The sequence below is a fragment of the Prenolepis imparis genome, unplaced genomic scaffold, assembly GCF_030444845.1.
Source record: "Prenolepis imparis isolate NDT839.2.m4 unplaced genomic scaffold, iyPreImpa1.0 SCAF_10, whole genome shotgun sequence".
In the NCBI taxonomy this organism is placed as follows: Eukaryota; Metazoa; Arthropoda; class Insecta; order Hymenoptera; family Formicidae; genus Prenolepis; species Prenolepis imparis.
Window position 1 is genome coordinate 1,673,546 of NW_028141168.1, and position 17,744 is coordinate 1,691,289.

The 17,744-nt window shown below is 34.6% G+C and overlaps 1 protein-coding gene and 1 pseudogene across 1 annotated transcript; one reads left to right on the forward strand and one right to left on the reverse strand.

Moving 5' to 3' along the window:
* Positions 1 to 3,783: 3,783 nt before the first annotated feature.
* Positions 3,784 to 6,061, reverse strand: LOC145941386 (uncharacterized; annotated as a pseudogene).
* Positions 6,062 to 16,082: 10,021 nt separating this feature from the next.
* LOC145941387 (uncharacterized) lies at positions 16,083 to 16,511 on the forward strand. The gene has a single exon (XM_083047509.1). It carries the CDS (start codon positions 16,083 to 16,085, stop codon positions 16,509 to 16,511), a length of 429 nt encoding a protein of 142 aa, XP_082903635.1.
* The last annotated feature ends 1,233 nt before the right edge of the window (positions 16,512 to 17,744 follow it).

A 17,744-nucleotide genomic window follows, 5' to 3' on the forward strand; every position in this document is an offset into this window, starting at 1 on the left:
TCCGACAGACTCGACCTTTGACCTTGTTGGGAAAAGTTTAGTTCTGCGACAAATCTAACGATGGTTTCTCCAAAAGATAAATCGTTTCGAATAAGTGGTTGAGAGATCGCACACTTCCGATGCAAAACGAGATGTGGCTCTTGGTATTTTCTCACTTGGACTATCGCATGGAAAAATGATGTATTGACGTTTATTATTTTTGAACTGACATTTTTCGGATTTAGTGTCAACGCAATAAAAAGATTCCAGGTCTAAATTGTCAGCTATTGTTATATTCCATTTAACGCTGGCTACTTTGTGGTTTTAGTTATTATTAGTTTTATTATTATTTCATGGGTAGAAAGACTACAGTATTATTTTATTTTATTTTAAAAGATTTCAAGTCTAAATTGTCAGCTACTGTTATAATCCGTTTAACGCTGGCTACTTCGTTGATTTGAGTTATTGTTTATTAGTTTTATTATTATTTTATGTAGAAAGACTACAGTATTATTTTATTTTATTTTAAAAGATTCCAAATATAAATTGTCAGCTATTGTTATATTCTATTTAACGCTGGCTACTTCGTTGATTTTAGTTATTATTTTTTTTATTATTATTTAATGTAGACTATATAAAGTATTATTTTATTTTATTTCATGAATTCTCATATAAAACTTTTCTCAGGGATGATTTAAACATACAATGCATAGGAAGTGTAGCATCGGAATAAATTCGTATCATTAATAAGATCGTATCATTTCGACGTAACGATACATTTGCTCAAATGCAAATATATTAGAATCGAATTAGAATTATCAGGCTTTCGAATATTTGACCTAACTCTATCTGTTTATTTATAGCGATACGTAATCATCATATATGTAGTTTCGGAAAATCATCATATATATGAAAGTTTATGTAATAGTTAATAAATAAAGTGTGAAAAATTATCGTATTTAAAAAAAAATATCTTTATGCAAATTTAATATTTTATGAAATGTATACTTTTTTTATATTACAAATTCCACGTATATAAATAAAATGGCCGCGTTTAGCAGAACGTTTATTTTACAAGTGTTAAATTTCTGAACTAAAATTGGATAATTTTTTTAGATCTGCAGAAATCTAATCTCAACAAAGAAAATTTTTAACAATTGTAAAAAAATGTTCTGCTGAATACAGCCAATGTTTGCTGAACGTAGCCAATCAATATTTAACAATGTTTTTTGAATATTGAATTGCAACGTCTACACGACATTGCAATTCAGCGGACATTAGACATTTCTGTAATATATTTTCAACATTGCATCTACATTTTACAACGTTGATGCAATATTGCAATATTACAGAGTAACGTTTCTGAGATGTTATTTTAACGTTTGTGTGCTGTATGGGTAAGTCAAAATATATGAAATATAAATATAAAGTGCTAAGACACAAGTTGATCGAGTATCATTATATCAGTTCTGAAAAATAACATTTATATATTAAAATAAAACATTAATACAATAAAAAATTACTATTAAAGTTACTAAAAAGTTAATAATGTTATAAAAAAATATAAAATATAATATATAATATAATATAATAATAAAAATAATATAAATTGATACTGATACTGATAATAAAAATGTACAAATATAATACACATCAGTACATATATACGATATGTATATACAATGTGCCTCGTTTGTAGATCACTGTATAGAATGTTATATCCATAGATGTATATGCAAGTTACATACATTGGATATGAAATTAATATTTAGTGTATATGTAAATTATCTGTCATATCTTTCACAAATGTATAGGGAATGTACCTCATTTATGCGCATGTATATTGTAGTATAGGTATACAATGTACAAACAGTCGTTGAATTTGTATATAAATAGGATATCTAATGTACGTTATTTTTGTAGATTACCGCATATACATAGAATAGTCATATCCACAGAGTATATGGAATGCACATGTGATGTCCAATAAATATCTACTGTACATATAAAAACAGATATTTATGTATTTCTCTCTATGTACACATACATATACTTAAAATGTTCGACAAATATACACATGTATATTGTATGGATATATAGTGCACATACAGCGCGTTGCATTCGCATATACCTACGATATCCCATTGGATGTACCGTAGGTACATTTACCTACGTCGTTCGTGTATCACTATATGTATATAGGATATGTCATATCCATTGAAGTATATGCAATGTATATGTTATAAAATATCTCAATTTAAATAAAAATAATTAGTATAAAATAAAATAAAATTATCCCAGGGAGAAACATAACATCGAATAGATGTATAGCAGACGTCTATTCGATAAGTCTAAGATAGATCGATTTTCGCATCTACATAGCCGTCTTTGTGGTTTCTTTTAGACGCATCTATTAGATGCGTCTATTAGATGTCTTATAAAAGTCTACAAGACATTTTCTGCAAAATCGGGTTTATAATAGATAATTTTAACTAATCAGATCAATAAAAACTAAAATTTCTTTTTGTCCTCATCAGTCAAATTTCAATTTTCAATCTCAATCTTTAAAACATGATCTAGTAATACGCGGGCTTTAGGTGATTTAAGCTCTATATATAATATAAGCCTTAAGAAATTGACCAAGAAAGTATGAAGAGAATACTCGACTGTGATTAATTAATTTCTTGAGGCTTAGAGCTTATAAATTACCTAAAGCCCGCGTATTAGATCATGTTTTAAAGATTGAGATAGAAAATTGAAATTTGACTATAATCAGGACAAAAAGAAATTTTAGTTTTTATTGACCTGATTAGTAAATTCCAAGTTTAATCTTCAATCTGATGATAGTTATAATTCCTAATATATCAAATTCTAATATATGAGAGACACATTTTATCAATATAGTGATATACATATATATTACTGAAAATATTTTTATTTTTTTTCTTTTAGCATATATATTTATAATATCGTACAAAGTACAAAACCACAGAATATAATATATACCATATAATATAAAACCATATAATATATAAAACCATATAATATATATAAAGGAAGAAACTACATTTATGTTGAGAAATGTCGAAGCAAGAAAGTTTTAATAATTATTATAATAGATTAAAAATATAGATAAAAATTAAAAAGTATTGAATTAATATAGGTATTAAATTTTTAAAGCTGACATCATTGAAAACAATACCAAAACTTTGAAAATTATAATCAAAACTTTGAAAATAATATTAAAAATAATCACAAATAATAAAAATATTACAGAATTTTCTTGCTTTGACACTTTTTAATCAAAGTAGGAAAGAAATAAAAGTAATTATTGAATATAAATTGACAAATTTTACAAGATTAAAAAATAAAAGTAAAATAAAAATAGTTATTAATAATACGGTTTGTCGTAAATGAATCTTAAACTTTTCTTCCTTTAGCATTTCGCAGCCATGATCTAAGGGATTTGACTGCCTCACTCAGATCGCTTTGTTCAAATTTTAACAATAGTGTGCCTAAAAAATCAAGAAACATATGAATTAAAAAATACATGAATACTTGTCAAATTAGAAAGATTTAACAAATAAAATTAACGAATAGAAAAATTACACGATAAAAAGCTCTTTAGAACATAAAAGAAAAAATATTCAGCTAAATATGACTCTCATTCACTCACTCACTCATTCACTCTCATAAAAGCATACGTTATACGTATATTATAAATAATATATTATAACATATATTATAACATATGCGCACATATATATAGGTTCTTCACGGAACACTTTTCTATTTGCTCAGTCACTAACCTTGCATCAATTCCCATAACTTTGTAGATTTAAAAGCCAATTTGGTTCCATGACCATCAAAATTAAACTTTTGAGCAAGAGAATTACTCATGAGGTTTGACATAAGTTTAGACACTGCTCGAGCCTCATCATTTCCTAAAGGGAAAGATTTTAAATAGTAACACTAAAACAAAAGAACTTTGATATAGAAACAGACACATACAGTTCATTACAATATCAAGTAAAAAATATATAATCCAATAATAACTAATAAAGAAACGCTCCACTAACAACTTTTGTAAAAATTTGTGTCAAAAAGATAATAATAATTTAATACATCTATTTTCCATGATTTTGATCTTAGTAATATTTCAAAATTTGCCAAAATTAAAATCAAGGTTATTGGAGGTGGCTTTATTAAATTGAAAATTTATCATAAAAACATATAAAATGTCACTCACTGTGTCTGCAAGCTGTACATCATTTGAAAGAAATTCCTCAAACATTTTGATTTGCTCTATGGTTTCTATAGGCAATGCAGGTATGTTTGGAGGTTTAGAGATAATTTTTTCTGCTGGTAATAAATGTCTGTTCATTTTAGATTGATTTATAAGTATCATGTCAAGTTTTGCTCTCATGTTGTCTACTTTTTGGTTCAATTTCATTAATAGAGATTCATTTAAATCTATAACATAATAATTATATCAATGTTAAATAATCAAAAAAACATTGAAAAGAAATAATATACATGTATTTTTTAATAAAAATTTTATATTGATGTTTAAAATAATTTATGGAAATGAGTTAATTTTTTATTAACATAATGGTACCTTTAGTCAATTTTGATGTAGCCTGTGATGTAGCCTGTGATGTAGCCTGTGATGGAGCTAGTGAAAGTTCATCAGATTCTATTTCACTTTTGTCCTCAGTAGCGACACATTCATTGGACTCTTTTGGTGATGTCTGATGTGTGTAATCATTTGTGAAAGAACAAAGAGACTGATTGTGAGTTATTGGATTTTGTGTTTTATCTGATAGAGACAAATGGGAAGACTAAGGCAAAAGAGATTGAATGTCATTTGACGTCTCACTACTATGTGATGACTCTTCAACAGATTGCAAATTGAACACAGTTGACGACTGTAATTCAGATCTGCAACTCCCATCTGCCTCAACAGCCTTCATTGGTACTTCAGAACGCAAAGTTTTATTATAAACTGTCTTCTTTATCATAGGCAACTTAGATGTATTTTCCAAAGACATTGCTTTCTTCCGTTGCTGTGCTTTATTAGCTGCCTGTTGTCTGAGATTTATAATTTTATCCAGTAATTTGTGTTGTTTAATATCGGCTATAGTTGATGCTGAAGACGCATTAAAAGTCTTGCCTTGCTTCTTCTTAGAAATAATTGTCGGAGCAATATTCTCCTTTGAGGCAATGTTTAAAGATTTCCTTAGAGAAGATGGACCAGCAGGAGGAAGTGGTGGGGAAGGAACAGCTGGTATCTTATTGAAACTTGTTTTATCCTGCTTGTATTTTTTGGTATCAGGGTCCGATGAATCATCAGATGAGAATGGATTTGTATTAACTCGCTTTCTTCTCATACCTCTACCCATCTTACAACCTGAGTCACTTTCATAAGCAGATGCGAACTTTTCAAAGCCTCTTGCAGCATTTCTGGCAGCAATATACGTTTCTATGACAAATATAAGATAAAGTTGTTACAAGTACACAAGTCTCTCTCTCTCTTTCTCTCTTATCAGTGCGAAATAATACGATAATTTATAATAAATAAAATAAAATTTCTAACATGTACTTAAAACACTTAAAACATTAAAATCTTATAAAGTAATAGAATAAAGTAAGAGTAAAATATAAAAAAAATTACTTATTATATAATTGATATATTCAGAAATTTATTTGTACGATTCGAGCATGTCAAGCGCTTTTAAGTCTCAACTTTACTTTCTTTACATACCATAATATCTTTTTACTTCTACTTCCAACTGTGATCAAGTTTCATCTGCTTTTGCTTCGGAACGTACTAATTTGCCCGCTATTGCATGATTCTTTGGCCAAAGAATTTTTCCAATCATATTTTCATCAATTTGCACTAACCATTTGGTCAGAGCCACTTCATAATAATGTTATCATCTTCTGGAGTTGATACAAATTGTACAACAATAAACTGAAATATAAAATAGTAAAAATAAATGCAACATACATTAATAAATACAAATGGATTACAATGGCATAGTATGCAACAACGGAATACATAGAAAAAACTCCAGACCATCGGGCATTAACCAACATTTTGCTTCTACATTTTCTACAGAAATGACGTGTCTTATGTCGTCTAAATTGGAAAGTTTTAATATGCCTAATGTTGAGGAAGGAAGTGGGTAAGTGTAATGATCTTCCACCTGATGAAATTTGTTACCAATTAGAAGCACCGAATTGCCTCTTCTGACGATGTTAATAAGAACATAAACGTTTCCTTCAAATGTTCTAAAGCATGAATCTTTATGACCAATTTTATATTTTACATGGCTTAAATGTAGTATATTACACTAGGCTTAAATGTAGTATATTCGATCCCGAAGAAATTAAATTCTATTATCAAACGCGGTAAAGATAAGATCCCAAAATTAAAGAAAACTGAAGTCGTATACAAGATCAATTGTAAAGAGTGTGAATTTTCATATATTGGACAAACTAAGAGACATCTCAATACCCGCCTAAAAGAACATAAAAATAATATAAAATTGCATGAGAGCAATTATTCAGTAGTGAGTAAACATAGAGTTGAATTTAATCACGATTTCGATTGGGATAACCCGATTATCTTACATAATGAAAAACACACCAGAAAAAGAGAAATAGCTGAGATGTTTTATATAAAAAAGTTTAATAATACTCTTAACCTACATAGAGACACAGAGAATTTAAACATTATATATGATAAGGTTATTAAAGTCGTTTAATGTTTGTTGCTCTAGGACTTAAATATTCATAGTTACTGATTAGTCATGTCATAAGACACACGTATTATATTTATTATTAACTATCCTGACATCGGATATACCATTTATATAATGGCTTTTCATTTGACACCGTAATAATACATCTGACTGTAAGTTCTTCTATACTTTTGTATCCAATCATAACCATGCCATAATACTGTATGTTTAAAATATTGTAATAACTGTTTCAGTTCACATTTGATAATGACCTAAACCTTGCAACCGCAGGTACGAGTGGTGAGGATGGCCACAGCTACGACCAGCAGGGAGCCGGCAAATCCAGTGAAACATCCGCCAAGTCCGTCTACGGAGGTGAAGACGGCCGAAGGGGTCCCGACAGACCAGATCCGGGACCTGGGAAAGAGGTCAGCCGCTGCAGACTTCTTTTGAGGTAACTAAGTGACAGGAGATAAACAGTTACCGACAGCCGACGGTCGGTAACTAACCGACCCGAGGAAAAAGACTTTACACGTCGAGCCTGACCACTTACCGACGGACGATAAGTGACCGACTGTAAAGTGAACACAAAAGAATTCCCGACTTACCGACCGAGCACAGTCGGTAAGTTTACCGACACTCGAACTTACCATCAATGGTACTTACCATTGCGGAGATAACCATATTATATTTTATTGTATTTAATTATTAATTATTATTAATTGCGTTACGTTTAAGCGTTTATAGGACTGTAAGCAGTTAGATATAATAAGCGCAAACGATATAATATGTATTTAGAGTTTAAGACGCGTATGCGTGATTGTAGGACGCGCAGGCGCAAGGAGCTCTCGATCATGCGGAGTAGGGGCTCGGCTATATAGGGAGAGCCGGGAGAGGATACCTGGCTCTTGCTCTCGCGACCACCGACGCGGAAAGACGCATGAGTCAAGTCGTGCAATTATAACCAAAGATATTTTATTTTGTATTGTGCGTAAAGTATATTTTATTTTGTTTTGGATGTGAAGGGAGAGTATTGTTTTATATTAATTTTAAATAAATATTTTATATATTTATAATATAAAATCGAGTGCTCGTTCATTTATCCATAAACGAAATCCTGTGCGTGGTGACGTCTTCGGTGAATCCTGGACAGGTCCTGACGCATAGACTGGAAGCTGCCACATCCTGGTGGATCCGGAAACAATAATTAATACAATTAATTATTAACAAAGTGTGTGACGCGAGTGTTGCGTCATTGCATATAACGAACAAAGGTGACAGTTGGATGACGTCATCTTGTGCCTTTGTCTCTGACAAAGGAAGCTACGCAGTAGCCGCGAGCAGTGAAGCAGTAAGGGTGCTCATCTGTAGAAGGGGTTCTCATCCTGGGGATCCAAAGGTCTTGTCTGTAGACAAGGTAAACTAAGTAGCAGTGGTGATCATCTGGAGAAGGGGTTCTCATCCTGGGGATCCAGAGATCTTGTCTGTGGACCAGGTAAACTACGCAGCAGCGGTACTCATCTGGTGAAGGGGTTCTCATTCTGGGGATCCAAAGATCTTGTCCGTGGTGGAGAAAAACGGACTGGCGACCGTGTTAAAGGTAGGAAAACTGCCTAAATAACATAACTCCCGAACTCTCAAGACCCATCGTCCGGTCACAACCTAAGGTCGAAACGTTATGAATTTTATCTAATAAATAAATTCAAATTAGTCCAGTTTTTGGTCGTCATTACAAACCTCCTTCTATATTCTTTACTACTGGCGAGTTTTTAAAAAATATATTTATTATTTTTTAAAAAAATATATATTATTATTATTTATATTTTACATTGCCAATAGATAAACAACGAAAATGAGAACCATTGATTTGTTCCTCTGCATTTATGTACATCTGCGATAGAGACAGAATTTTCCTTCTATCTGACAATTTAATTACTATTTTTTTTGTTCGCTCTAAATCACGATAAACAGCTTGATGTAAAGGTTTGTAAGATGATTTCAAAGAACTTTTCAAAGATTTCAAAAAATTCTCGAACACAAATGAACTAAACTCATCTAGAGGACCATGATCTTTGCACTCTTGTGACAAATGACATAAAGAATGAATATTATATACAACAAACTTATTGCCATATAAAATTGCAGAATGTCGGATAAATATTAACAGTAATTCATGTGCATAGTCACACATCGATTTTACCAGCACAGGACTACATAAAATGTACATAGCAGCTTGAAAAAGCAAGTAATGTTTGTACACATCTTCTTTTAGAACATGTTTAAATACAAGAAGTCCACCATAAAGACATAAACGTCGCTCCTCTGTGCCTTTATACATTTTCCAATAGTCTAGTGGTCTAGGTAATCGATTAAAATCACTTGGGCAGAAATCAGCAAGAAATATAAGCAAATTAGAGGCTCTAGTTTTGTCATTTCGTGAAAGTCATTTCCAGGGTCCATTCCATTCCATCCAGGCGGAAAGCAATCGTTTAAAGCCACCATGCCATACTAAATGAAAAGAATCAAGTCTGAATTGTGATACCATATTTGGAATTCTAAGTAAAATAGTGTCTCCAATGTGATGTAATTTATCATTTTGATCTCTAAAAGATTCATCTGTGCGTAGTGGGGCATCCAGATCCAAAAAAATCATACGATCATCAACATAATCTCCAACAACAGTACATTTCTCACATGCACCGTAACCATTATGACCCACACAACACTTCACAAGAGACGTGCAGGAGCATCTAAGATAAAATTTCTTATAATAAATGGATATCTGACACCATTCAGTATATATTTATGTTCTGAAAGATGTTCCACTTCAGTGACAAAATCATGCAAATAAGAGTGTACATCAATTGGATCCCATTCACCAACGTACAAACCAATTAGAAATGGATCATTGTCTGTATATACAAGATAACCTAATATTGGCCAAAATTTTAAACGTGTACTTTTTGTTATAGGCAATCCATCCATATTAACATCAATAGTTATTTTGTCGTATCTATTCAAATATTCATCCAACAACATTAAATCTAAATTTTTTACAATTCCTTTATACCATAACATTGATCCATCAGGAAGTACACGGATGTCAAGTTTATCATGTTTGGGTGTACGCAGCAATGTCTTATAAGTTTTTGGCAAAGTTGGGAAAATTGGATTTAATCTAAGTAATAAATTATCAAGTTTTTTCTTTGAAACATATCCATCATAAATAGCCCACTCTCTCAAGCTTTTTGCAACATAGTCAGTTTTTTGCTCCTCAGTTTCAAAATGATTTTCATTTAAATCTTCATCATAATTACTACTATCTTGTGAAGCATTATCTTCTTGGTCAACAACTTCATCTTGCAATACAATTTCATCATCTTCATCATCTCCATTATCTTCATTACCATCATCATCATCTTCATCATCTGATAAATAAAGTGCTTCAATCATATCTTGTTCATTATGTACTCTTTGTTCATCTCCATTTTCAGTATTTTCCAAGATAATTGCTTGAGAAATATTAATATCTTGTTCATTATTTATTTCTAATATATTATCCCAACTTCTAAGTGGACTTTTATCTGAGGTAGGGTTTCCATCATTGATACGTACATCCATACATTCTTCATCTAAAGAGATATTATTGGACATAATAATTTTGTCCCTCAATCTCTCAATTGATGCCACTTTTGCAAGATTCTTCACTGCCTGCTCTACTCTTCGTTTAAGATGCTTCCGCAACTACATAAAAACATGTAATTTTCTATGTTCAATTTTATTTTATTAATATATTAAAACTCTTAATACTAAATTTTTTTATAATTTTTATATAGTAATATTTCTTTGGATAAGCATTTTTGTATGTGTATCTATCAAAATTAAATATCTCTAAAAAGAGAAGTAATAATAATTCAGGAATAATGATCATAAAGTTGATAAAAAAAAAATAAAATCTACAAAGAATTTGCTTCTACTATAAAATAGACAACACTATAAAAAAATATGACATTATATAAAAATACTCAATATATATAATGATTACTATAATATGTTTTAATAATGTCATACATATTATTAAAGCATAACTCATTACAATAATATATTTTATGTCATATAATGTGTTGCTCTTTTATAATATCTTAAATATCATTAAAGCGCATCATACTAAAATGCCATACTTTTCCTTTATTATGCTTCAATAATACTTAAAATAATATACAAAGCATATATAGCACATTACAATGATACAAAGTACATAATTGTAATATACATTAAACTGTAATAATAATATATATTGCACTTAAGATATTAATTTTATAGTGCTTTATGCACAAACAATATACTGCATTATTAAAATTGTTTTATAAATACATATATTAAAATCAAACAATCAATAATAGGCCAACTTGCGAGCCGAATAATCAAGGTGTTAAACAGATTCTTTATTAAGGAATAAATTAAGTTATTAAACAAACATGTAAACGTTTCGACAGTACAACTGTCTTTTTCAATACAAAAACTTAAGACATATTATTACCTTGAAATGACAAATTAAAATTTGTTTATAAAGAGACTATATCTAACTGCTAGATTAATTAACAAATTACTATAAATGTTGAATATACCGCAACGTGACACGTACATGGTTATATTGGGTAACAAATATTCAACCGAAACCGGACGCTGATAGATCTAATTTTATCGCTGGTAAAACGCATAAAACCGACAATCAGATTTTTCTCGATGTCACATTTTGAACAACGTCTAATTTTATGATCCGATATTCGTCAGTGTGTTAAACATGTGCTGTAGAAATAATGTGACTCTAGAGAGCAATTTACAAACATATCTTTTTTTAATTTTAAAATAAAGCGACAGTACTTACAAGAGTGTCAAGTCAAGAGAAACTCGCGATTATTATCCTCATTATAATTGTTCTTGTGTAACGTAACTGTTATAGAGCATGATGATAAGTCTAAGGGACAACGCCAACTAATATTTATTTAGTTATTACAAGGTTATTATATATATTTCTATGTTATGAAGACTCAGACAATTTAGATAAAACATCAAAATAAGAACTGTCAAGAAGTTCGGTGTCTTTTTTTAAATTAATACTGTTCTTTTGCTCTTTAATGTATAACATTTCTGAAATTAATCTTTTATGATAATTTCTTTCATGGTCTAGAATTTTGGTATTGCCCCAATCGAATGTATGTGTTAAATTCACAATGTGTTCCGAGACAACCGAATGTCTCGCAGAATCCAATTTTATGTTATTCTTATGTTCATTTAATCTTGTGTGTAATTGTCGTTTTGTCTGTCCTATGTAAGTTGCATCACAATTATTGCAACTTATTTTGTAAATAACGCCAGCATTATTCTGAATTTCATCCTTGTCTTTCTGCGTCTTAATGATTCCGTCCAATTTTTTTAAAATTCTGTATCCCACTTTTACATTGGATTTTTTAAGTTCGGAGGCTATTAGATCAGAAATTATTTCCACGTACGGAATAGCAATAAATTTTTGGTCTATCATTACAGACGTTGTCACCCCTCGCTGTGTTGTTTTTTGCTATTGTATTAGATTCATTAGCAATGATATATTTAATTCTACGGTTGATTTCTGAGAATGTTAGATCGAGAGGATAGCCGTTGTTTATTAAAATATTTATGACTAATTCTAAATTCTTTTTGTGAAACATCGGATGAGATAATAACAGAGCTCGGTCTACTAAGTTATAAATAATGCCTGTCTTATGACATCTAGGATGGTTAGAATGAAACGAGAGAAGTCTCCCCGAAAACGTCTTTTTTTGAAACCAATCAATATGTATCACGTTATTAATTATTTTGATTGATAAATCTAAGAAACTTATGCATCGTTTATCCTCTCGCTCCAGCGTAAATTTTAATCTATTGTGATAACAATTGAATCTATCTAAAATGAGTGAGACATAATCTTCCGGAATACACAACAGAATATCATCAACGTAACGGTAATAAAACGGAACCTCGACATTCAGTGTGTTAAGTATTGATGTCTCCAAATCCTGCATGACGATATCAGCCAAGATGGGAGATAACGGAGATTCCATAGGCATACCATGGATTTGCTTATAAACTGTGTTATTAAATGTAAAAAACGTTGAGGATAAAATGAATTTGATAGTCAAGATAAACTCATTTTTGTTAATGTTAGTGTGTTTTTCTATGTGTTCCCATCTTCTGCTGATACCTTCAATTACAAGATCCATAGGTACATTTGTGAACAGCGACATTACATCTAAAGATATTATAGTCTCAGAATCATTTAAACAAAAATCTGACAATGCGTTGCACAATTCAAAACTATTATTTATATAACTCATAGCCTTGGGTAAACTGCCTATTAAAATATTATGCAAATGAGATGCCAAACGATAGAGTGCTGTATTAACAGAAGATACTATTAATCTGAAAGGAACGTTGTCTTTATGTATTTTTGGCAAACCGTATGCTTTAGGAAGGTGAGAGTCGCTCGAGTGCAAAAAATAATATTCTTGCTTCGTGATAATGTCGTTTTTCAACCATTTTTTACAAATATTGTTGAGTTCTCTCTCTAATCTCTTTGAAGGATTATTGCTGACCTTTGTATAATTATCTCTATCATTTAATAATTCTTCGACTTTTTTAATATACATGTCCCTGCTCATAGCTACTGTAGCATTCCCCTTATCAGCATTTGTAAACATAATGTTTGGATTTTGATGACAGAATCTTTTAGTTTTTTTATACATACCCAGCAATTTATCATGTAACGTGTTCTTCTTATTGTTGTTATTTAGAAAAACAGAGAACTGAGGAATAGCGATGTTGCGTATTCTGGTAAGATTGATAATGCTGTTGGAATTACTTTCTATATCTTTAATGAATTCATGGACTGCTATTTTTTTGTCCAAATTAATAGGTAGACTGAAATTACTGCCTAATTGTAATAAGTTCCTCACCTCGATTGACATATATTAATATATATAATTATTTTTATTAAACCTTAATAACTTAATAAATGGAATTAATTAAAATTTAAGATTTACGAAAATTAATATTGATAAATAAGGCGATTAGTAAAATAACAACTGATTGTACATAACCTAAAAATTTAGCTTATTGATAGAAGTAAAACAGGAACAGTTATTATATATAGAAACATATTAGAATATATAATACTTTATCACTTTAAAGTAAACGACACACAAGTAATATAAACACATTGTTTCAAGCAATGTATTTGTTGTCTCTATTAAAATCAATTTTTTTTGAAACTGTACACTTATCGGTTTCTCTTCATTCATGTTGATCGATTATTAGATAGAATCAATGAATCTTCTAATGTATGCCAGATTTTTATCACTTTCAAACAATTGTTCTCAAGCTGCAACTTTTATATGAATCAATGACACAAGACACAATGAGGCACACGATATATAGTTGACGATAGCACAAGACACAAAACGCGGCAACGGGCATAACGCTTGCGCGTGGTAAACGACGCGATAGCCAATCATATTAATGACCAGCATTTATTGGTTCAATAATACACGCGCGAAAATCAATCATTACAAACAGCTGTAAATCATTACAACAGCCTACTTCCCGTAAAAATATTGTTGTTTATAAGGATTAATTAATATCGATTATTGTACATATATATAATTATATGCATCGGTAATTTTGTATTTGTAAAAGAGACTGTCTTTTTCTCTCTTATTAATAAGTAATAAATATATATACAAATAAAGATAATTTCTAAAATCATGATATCGACAGAAATTTGTTCTGAAATGAAGTGAGTATGATTAAAAATGTTTTATATTTTTTTTCTAACAATTTCTTATTATGATACCAGCATATTTATATACGCATATAATTTCCTTAGAGATCTATCAGATGTCTATTAGATGTCAAAAGAAGATTTGCAGTTCCAAAGAGTATTTCAAACAATATATCGTTATTGTGTAAATATTTAGGTTCTAATTGTGTCAAAAAAATGCAATAACACAAAATTATATGACATCTAATTCAGATATTTCTAGACGTTGTTTTAGACTAGATGTGTCCGACGTCTAATAGATGTATATTCGATCTCGCGTTTCTCCCTGGGATCTTGTCTTGCGGCGATCACCCAAGGGAAATTTTTAAATAATTAGTATAAAAAATATTTTTAAATTAGGTTAAAAACATTTAGTTGCACTAATACGTAAGATAATTTTTATTTTATTTATTGCACTAATACGTAAGATAATTTTTATATTAATTATTTAAAAAAATATTAAAATATTTTTGTTATATACTTTTAAAGAGAGTACATTTTATTTTAAATAAATTTTGTCATTTTTATGTTTATATATAATATTTTATTAAAGATATATTTTAACTTTAAGAGAAAGAACTACAAGAGTTTTAACAGTCAAAATCCGAATTAAACCACATTTAAGATTGACTGGTCAAAGTTCGAAGTGATTCTTTTAGTTTCTAACTTTAACCAGCCATGTTAGTTATTCCTAGGATTGAAAACATCTGCGCGGAAGGGCTATGTCGTGTGGTGTCCCGCAGGGGTCAGTTTTGGGCCCCCTGTTGTGGGACATCACATATGACAGCGTGCTCCGTTCTGCCCTCCCCCCCGGCTGCAAGGTTGTCTGCTATGCGGACGACACTATAATCCTGGCCGGGGGGAATGACTGGGGGGACGCAAAGAGAAAGGCGGACCTTGCCATAGCGCGCGTGGTGCGCTCCATAAAGGGAATGGGCCTTAAGGTGGCTCCCCATAAAACGGAGGCCATCTATTTTCACGATGGCTCCCGGGGGAAGCCGCCGAAGGCCCAGGTTATCGTGGACGGCATCCCCGTCCAGCTGGGGCAAAATCTCAAGTATCTTGGGCTCTGGCTGGATGGGACTTGGAGTTTTGACGACCATTTCGGCCGTCTGGCTGAAAAAGCCGATGGGGTAGCGGCGGCACTCAGCCGCCTGCTGCCCAATCTCGGCGGACCAGACGGCCGAGTGAGAAGGCTGTATGCGGCCGTGCTAAATTCGGTGACCCTATATGGGTCACCGATATGGGCGGATGAGGCGGTGGCCAGGAGACGAATTAGAGACGTCCTCCGACGTCTACAACGGAGAATGGCCATCCGCGTCGTCCGCGGATATCGCACGGTCTCGCATGCGGCGGCCTCGGCCCTCGCGGGAATGCCTCCCATGGAGCTCCAAGCTCGTACTCACAAGAGAGTGTACGAGAGAATCAAGGAGCTCCGTGGGTAGGGTGTTAAGATAACTGAGAGAGTCCGAGAGGTCGTCAGGACACAAGCCCGACGGCTCATGATCGAGGAATGGGGGGAAAGTTTGGGAAACATCCCCCCATCCAGATCGGGCAGGAGAGTCGTCGGGGCCGTGAGACCTGTGTTGGAGGAGTGGGTGAACAGGTCTCACGGCAAGATGTCGTTCCACGTTACACAGGTATTCGCCGGGCACGGATGCTTCGGCGAGTACCTGTGTAGAATAGGAAAGGAGCGCACCACGCAATGTCACCACTGTGAGGAGGACGAGGACACGACGCAGCACACGCTGGAGATCTGCCCAGCGTGGGCAGAAGAGCGCCGTGTCCTCGTCCAGAAGACTGGCGAGGATCTATCGCTCCCGGCCATCGTTGCAAAGATGGCCGGGAGCGAGGAAGTATGGGAGGCGGTCTCCTCCTTCTGCGCCAAAGTAATAACGCAGAAGGAGGAGGCGGAAAGAGAGCGGGAGTGACGGGGAAGAGGGAGGAGACTCCCTCTCACACCTGAATCCCGGGAGGAAAGGGACGACCTCTCCTGGCTGCCTAGGCGAGGAAACCGTCGTGGTGGGGGCCGGGGGGAGGAGAGCCCGTGACGAGCCGGGAGATGGCGGCGGGGTAACGAGAGGAAGAGTGAGGAGACCCCGTCGCCAACAAAGGCAGGCCCGGTGACGCTGAGGGGGAACTCAAGTTCCCCTAAACGTCACCGGGAAAGGGCCGCCTCCCTTAGAGGCGGCCAAACACAAGAGGAGACTGGACGAGGGGCGCTGTGCCCCCCTCGCCGGTGGAGAAGAGGAGGAAAGCCCTTTTTTTTGGGGCGGTAAGGCTGGGCGAGGGGCGCTGTGCCCCCCCCCCGTCCGGCAATAAGAAAGAGGCTCCCTCCGGGGGTGGAGTTGTAGTCCGAGGAGGTGGGCGGGGGCGGGTGTCGCCCGGCTGGCGGCCGCACGGCGAAAGCCTTGCGGCCGGGAGTCGGGCGGCATCCGCCCCCGCCCCCCTTCCGAGGTCCTCCCCCAGGGGAGGGTCTCGGCTATGCCCCCGGGCCGACGGTCGAATCCCGTTAAGGGAGGGAACCACGACCTGGGGACACGAGGGGGCTCAGTTACTACCGAGCCCCATTGCACGTGATCCCCCCGGGAAGGGACGCGGCAGGGGCGGCCCTCTCACCGGTGCCTAGAGCGCCGATGGGAGGGCACCACTGCCTGCGGGGGTGCTCCCTCCCCTTCTGGGGGGGAGTTCCCAGGAGTAGGGCACCCGGAGCGTTGGCCGAATCTCCCGTCCCTTTTGGGAGGGAGAGGGAACCTCGTTCCGGGAGCGGGGGGTGGCGGCTCGAGCGGAAACACTCGAGCCGTGACCTCGCCCCCCAAACTTTTTGGGAAGGCGCGGCGTGGGGGCGGTGCCCCCCTGCGCCGCAACCGGGATAGGACCGCACGATGTGCGGGGGAGAGTATCTTCCTCTCGGGGAAGATGCTCTTCCGGGAAGGTCGGGCCAGAGGATGGCAGGAAGCAATGCTCGGTAGTTCCCTGCCATCCTCGTAAGAACCAGCGTAGGCACCCGCTGTGGTTTTAGTGAGGTAGGTCTTCGGCCCCCTGATCGATCCATTCGTGGATCGGTCAAGGGGAACAAGGAGTCCCACATAACCCTCATCCTCTACCCGGGGGATAAGGGTACCATGAGGTTTCCACAGTGCAAAAAAAGAAAAAAAAAAAAA